This window comes from Podarcis filfolensis (assembly GCF_964270895.1).
Source record: "Podarcis filfolensis genome assembly, chromosome: 2".
Classification (NCBI taxonomy): domain Eukaryota; kingdom Metazoa; phylum Chordata; class Lepidosauria; order Squamata; family Lacertidae; genus Podarcis; species Podarcis filfolensis.
In genome coordinates, this window is record NC_139605.1 from 114,899,727 (window position 1) to 114,906,133 (window position 6,407).

A 6,407-nucleotide genomic window follows, 5' to 3' on the forward strand; every position below is an offset into this window, starting at 1 on the left:
AGAAAGAGAGAAAATAAACATGTTTGCCAGTATTATTTTGTCAAGCAACGTGTGTTTTGCGTACATTCACACAATGGAAAAATATTCAGGGTGTTCCTCCAGTTTGCTGATTGTGCTCCTGAACAAAGTATTTCTTATAAATAAATAAGTACCAGCTCATCGCAAAGCCCCCTTTTAATGTCTCCATTATGTCTCCTTCCAGTCGTTTCATACTGTAGATATGGACAGGGACGTGAGACACACGGATTCCTTCCAGCTATTTCCGTCTTTGCACACTTTCACACACGTACACCACAAAATATTAGGTGTGAAATGGCGAACTATGACATTTTCAGTGGACAAACACTCGAACCCCCCCCCCCAAGAATGCCAGTGGAAGGAAGAGTGTCGCTGTTGATATGCTTTAAAAACGTAAGAAGCTAAGGAAAACCATTGTTATACTTTATAGCAAAGCAAGAAGTACTGTAATATACTAGTAGAGGTAGAAATTTGAAGGCTAGCAACAGAACGCAAAGCTCAATTTAAGCAAAGGTGGGGAGTGAATCTTTGTAACGCGTCTGTTAGGTGCAGGGAGAGCCTCTGTATATTTAATGGGACTTACTCCCCAGTAGGTGTCTTGAGGAGTTCAGCCTAAGAGATCTTCTCGTGTGAATTCATAGCACCAGCAGAGAACTGATGGTCATGACGGAAGGAGTTTCGCCTCCTCTCTTTGTTTACCCAGTTGCTGTCTTGACGCTAATCCTTAAGTGACACCAAGTTCCACGGATCTCCGTGGCATTCCACACCAACGTACTTAAGGCTCTTAATCCTAGTCTGTGAACGTGTTAACGTAACGCCTCATTTCTTTGGAAGTGAAACGCCTGAGTCTTGGTTTTGAACTGTTAAGTAACTTGAACGTATGAATCGTCCAGTGGCTTTTGCCAAGACCTCCTGAGTCAGTGGATGTGGATTTAAAGAATTGGCAAACTGCTTAAGAAGCCACAATCCTTTTCTTCCCCTCAATTTTTATTGTTTATTTACGTAATGACTCACGTATACAATACAAATCCACGGTCGCCAGAATTGGATTTCTGGCAGAAATTGCTACATTCAGAGTTTTGAACACGCAGAGAACGATGGCTTACATAAAACAATGACAAGTGTGTATGTTTTTTGTGTGTGTGAGTGTGTGTGTGTGTGTAATTCGAGCATGTTGCATTAACAGATAAGTCAAGACAAATAGATAACTATACATTCAGTGCAATTTAAGTCCTAAACTACATTATAAGCACAATAAAATAATACAATACTGTGCGTTCTTATCTAGGCAGTTTCAGTTGTTGGGAATTATTTTTTTCCAAGAGAAAATAAGCAGCAACATACGACAACAAAACCGCGTTACAAATACTTTCAAAGCATGACTCCTTCTATAGGTAGTGATAAGATACATTACAATGTGTTTTTTGTATTTTTCTTTTTTTTCTTTTTTCTTTTTCATTATTATTATTATTTTCTGCTACTTAGTAGCTTGCATTAGGGCAATACACAACTCCCCTTTAAAATGATTCGAACAAGTTTTTTGTTTTTTATTTTAAGTATGTGTAAGCCCCCACCTTGTTGCTAATAGATGATTATTGCAGGTTTCCCATTAGGTAGTATGTTAAGAATTTCGAGTGCTCACACGAGTAATATAGTAAACAACACCCAGAGAAATCATTAGGTGGTTCCGTGTCCTTCACAGCTATCCTAAGCATGTTTCCTCAAACGTAAGTCCCATTGATTTGGCTGGGGCTTCCTTCCAAGCCCAAATGCCTAATGCTATAGCTTTTTCCTGCCAAACCGCAGGGCGTATATAGGTAGACACAACATACAGATATATTCATAGATAACTAATAAGCATGTGGTGCTGTCTTCAGGCATGTGTCAAGCCTCCATCTTCCAAGAAGAAATTGTCATTTAGTAGCTATTGATTGACACAGCTAAAAGTTAAAAATAAGAAATGGACCTTGGCATGGAAGAGCACATAGATAGGTAGATAGGGATGTTTGTTTGTTTTAAAGTTAAGACTAAGCATAAAGCGTTTTCATACATTCCCTCCCTCCCTCCCTTTACCTTTTATATTATTAAACTTGGGGAGGTGGTTAAACCTGGTCGAGAAGAAATAGGAGTCCTTCCTAGCCCAAATAAATATATAAGATCCTTGTATTTGCTGACAACTAGAAGAAAGCAAGGAGTGGAAGGGGGTGGGGTCACTGCTGGTGGTGGTGATGGGGAAGAGGTCCATTCGTCTGGAAATAGATAGTGCTGGGTTTAGGACTGGATCTGTAAGTCAATCCTGTTCTATAGTAATTTCACTGGAAGCCAAACACAAAAAAAATTGTTTTTGTTTTTAAAAAGTTAAAATTATTATTATTATTTTTAAAAAATGCTGCTATAAGGAAGGGGGAACTAAGGGAAGTCCTATGACAATAAAAAGGGGGGAGCTACAACTCTTTTGACAGGTAGTTACTGTTGTGTGTGAGTCTCTCCATTCTATACTCTATAAAAGCGAATGACCGTCGTAAACATCTCGATTTATCATCTGCCATAAAACGAGGACTTCAAGGAGCTGCGAGAGATCAGTCCTTGCTTTCTTCTTTTTCCTCTTCTTCTTTTTCCTCTTCCTCGTTAGTTTCCTCCTCCGTCTTCTCCTCGTCCCTGGCTCCAGGGAGTTTATCCTTGTTGTTCTCTTTCTTCCATTTCATCCTCCTGTTCTGGAACCAGATCTTGACTTGCCTCTCTGTCAGTCCCAGGGCGTGAGAGACCTCTATACGCCGCTTCCGTGTCAAATAGGGGTTGAAGAGGAACTCCTTCTCTAGCTCCAAGGTCTGATACCGGCTGTAAGTCTGCCTGCCACTGCGCCTTCCGGGAGCTGTTGAACAGGCAACAACAACAAATAACTTGTTAGGGTCTCTTCTCTTCGCTTTGATTCTGCCTTCATGTCTCCTAATGACAACAGACCACTTCCCACCCACCCACTCCCCTCGCCACTAGGTCTGTCTCCCACCTCCTACAGCCCCTTCTAGCATTCCAACAGTCAAATGAAAGAAAGCATATATTGAAATAAAATTACCTTAGGAATCGGAGTTCCAAGGCAGACCTCCTGCCACCCATTCCTCCCCCTCCTCCCCGTCTGTGTGCAAAATTTACTTTTGACTTCCTAGTGCAAATGCACTTAAAAAAAAATACTTCCTTGTTTCTCGGTTTTCCTTAGTAACCCCCAGGATAGGTATTCCACTACAGTTTCTTTCAGTTTTAATTTTTTGGGGGTGGGTGGGTTGGACTCTGCTGCTGCTTTCTGTGTGTCTATTTAGGCATCCATATGCATGGCTGTAGCAACATATATACAAACGTTGAAAAGGCACTGAAAGCCAACCCAGCAACAATAATTATAGTAAAATACCACAGTGTGTATATATATTGTTATCTTTTACATACGAGATTGCTGTTGTTGTTGTTGCTGCTGCTGTTGCTGTTGTTGTTTTTAAACAACAACAACCATCCCTCCCCTATTTTTTTATTATCGATATTTTTATTAGAGGCTTGCCTGGAAGTCAGAATCGTCCATCATAACAATAACTTCTAATCTTCTGCTCCGTGTTATATGTCTGATCTGAAGTCTTTCTGAGACATCTTTACACAACTGTGTTTTAAAGAGGGGGGGTTATAGCTAAAGCTGTTCTTTAATTTCCCTGTTAAAAACAAACAAATGAGCCTTCATGTGTTTTGAATTAAAAAGCCTTCTGAGCCACAATTCTAAGAGGCTGAAACTTGTGCTGAGAAGAGTATTAGAGAATTCTGTGGGCATTTTGGCACAGCTCCTTTCAGTAAAGTTACATTTAATACAGCAATTTGTAGAGTCGTTACTGCTACTGTCACCATTATTATTATTATTATTATTGTTTTGTTATTATTATTATTATCGTCACCACTGCTACTATCATCGCCATCATCTCTAAGTGTTCTTAAGTCTTTTCCTTAAAACAAAAAAATTGTGAACAAAGTTGCCCTTCAAAGTTTACACTTTAAATATTAAAGATCTTTCGAAATATTCAAATGATCTGCAGCGATATTTTATTATTATTAAAGCTCACCTTTTTAGCCCAAGACGTCAAGCAGTTAGGAAAAGCTATATGACATTTTTAGAGGGGGGGGGGGAACCCAGCGTATTATCAACATGCTAATAACCTCGTGGGAGCTGTATCTTACTGCTCTCCTGGAGGCAAGCTATTTTTTAAAAAAGTTTTACTTTATTGTGATTTAAACCCAGAAATCACCTTATTGCCTTTTAAAGCCAGCTCCAGCCTTGTTTACCATATATATATATATATATATATATATATATATATATATACCCCCTCCCGAAACAGGAAGAAGAAACATTCTTGCAACCAACCCCACTATTTATCTATCTGCCTTTGCCTGTCTCTCCAAAATACAGATTTCCCCCCCGCCCGCCCCCCCGTTCCCTAAAACCCTTTCTTTCTTTCTCTGCTTAAATAGAAAAGAACACATTTAAGGAGGAAGGAGAAAAAAAATGGTCCTAACCGTGAGGTCTCATCCATGGGAACATGAGACTGGGAGAAGAATTTTGATTTAAATGCCCTTGTCCCTCGCTAGAGTTACTGTTGGAAGAGGATTTACAGTCAGGATATTGTACCACGGCCGCCTCTTGCTGGGCACCATAAAGCGATTGCCTGGGTAGGGCTTCGTATCCATAGAATTTAGAAGCGTCTCCGTGGCACGCCAGGGCGCAAGGATTTTGCTGGTATCCCGAGTTGGAGATGCTGGAGGTTCCGTGGTGGAAGAACTCTTGGACGTGGTGTGAAGGGTGTTGGAAGCCGGGAGCCGTGGTGCCCGGACCGTACACGAGAGCATGGCTTCTGCTTACACTTTGTGGAAATCTGCAATCGTAGTAAGTTGGTTCCAGAGACTCGCCGCCTTTGTACTTGGAGAAAAGAGGATTTACAAAGTAGGAACTCATGGCTCTCGCATGAAAGGAAGGAGGAAATCAACCTTTTACCACCAACCACCACCAAAAAAAAAAAAAAGTCTTTAATTCTATAAAGAGATCAGTGCTAAGGACTCTCGCTCTCGCTCTCTCTGGACTCTGCAAAGTCCTGGTTAGTGGCTGGTTGTGCCTTTTTTTTTTTTTTTTAATGCGCGCGCTCTCTCGCTCTCTCAAAGACGTTTCATAGTGCCTGAGTGGGTATGGCTGCTTATGCCTAATGCTCTTGACTTCTCTTATATCCGTCGATAGGTAGAGCTCTCTCTCAGTTTCTCTTACTTCTTCCCTTCCCTTTAACACCACAGGCAAATTCCTCAAAATCCCGGTGGTGAGGCGCTCTCTCTCTCTCTCTCTCTCTTTCTCTCTCTCTCTCTCTCTCTCTCTTTCGCTTGCTCTCACACGCGATCTGGATTCATCAATCCACCACACCAAGACAGGCTAGGAAGAAAATGACAAGGAAATCGGGGGGTTCGTGGGGTGACGGGGAGGTGAAATAATCAGCCCTCAGAAGGAGGATAGGGGGAAGAGAGAAAACACACACACGCACACACATACACCCTCATATCTAGTGAATGGAGCAGGGTTATGAAAGGTGCGCAGTAATACCCTTAGGTGCTCCTTCTGTCTCTCCCCCCCCCCATGCTACGGAGCCTCTTCACTTATCTGAGCAAATACATGCGCCAGCGAGGTCAATTTAGGTTACTTCAACAGGTAATAGGTATAAAACGCCAACCCGGATCAATTTTGCGGGGAGGGGCAGAAATAAACACCGGGTAGCTTCAGGAGGCCTTATTATGATGAGAATCAAGGGGGAACCCCCCCTCCAAAATTCAACCCCCTCCCCAACTCTAGCAATGGAACTGTCCTTATTTATGTGTCTGTCACTCTTAGGGGGTGTTATGATTAGCGGGGGGGGGAGAGAGCAAACCCCTCTTTTAAAACACAGAGAGAGAGACTGAGGGAAAGAACATAGGGAGCCTAGAGTATCTTAGCTGGCTATGAATGCCCTTTCTATGTATTTTTTTTTGTGTGTGTGTGTGTGTGTGTGCCTTTTAAACAAATAAAGATTGTAGAAGTAATATGTTTATATTTTCTTTTTGTCTTTGGACCAATGGTTGAATCTTCCCATCTGAAAATAACTGGAAGGCGTCCCTTGAAGGAAATAAGTATCCCCTGCCCACAGGAAATGTCTCGTTCAAGTAGTTGGGAAAGTGGGGCGGGGGGAGGCAGAAGGTCCACAGGATATGAAGGTTTCCTGGGGGGGGGGTTTCTGGTGTGGCAGAATGTAGGATCTATCTACCTACCCCCGTCGCTTTTACCAAATGGTGGGTAATTGTTCACATGTCTTATGCATGTAGTCGTATGTAGTATCCATGTATTG

The 6,407-nt window shown here is 41.8% G+C and overlaps 1 protein-coding gene across 1 annotated transcript; it reads right to left on the reverse strand.

The window, feature by feature from the left end:
- Window positions 1-987: 987 nt before the first annotated feature.
- On the reverse strand, window positions 988-5,681 carry HOXC8 (homeobox C8). Its single transcript, XM_083599509.1, has 2 exons — window positions 4,567-5,681; window positions 988-2,890 (listed from the first exon to the last, which is right to left on the reverse strand). The coding sequence occupies exons 1-2, from the start codon at window positions 5,000-5,002 to the stop codon at window positions 2,598-2,600; spliced, it is 729 nt and encodes a 242-aa protein (XP_083455635.1). The 5' UTR covers window positions 5,003-5,681; the 3' UTR covers window positions 988-2,597.
- Window positions 5,682-6,407: the final 726 nt, after the last annotated feature.

What these genes read in the sequence shown, in the direction of transcription:
- HOXC8 (XM_083599509.1), bottom strand. Translation starts at nt 5,002, where the DNA reads ATGAGTTCCTACTTTGTAAATCCTCTTTTCTCCAAGTACAAAGGCGGC. An exon ending in CCCATGGATGAGACCTCACG is followed by an intron (nt 2,891 to 4,566) that starts GTTAGGACCATT and finishes CCTGTTCAACAG; the next exon opens with CTCCCGGAAGGCGCAGTGGC.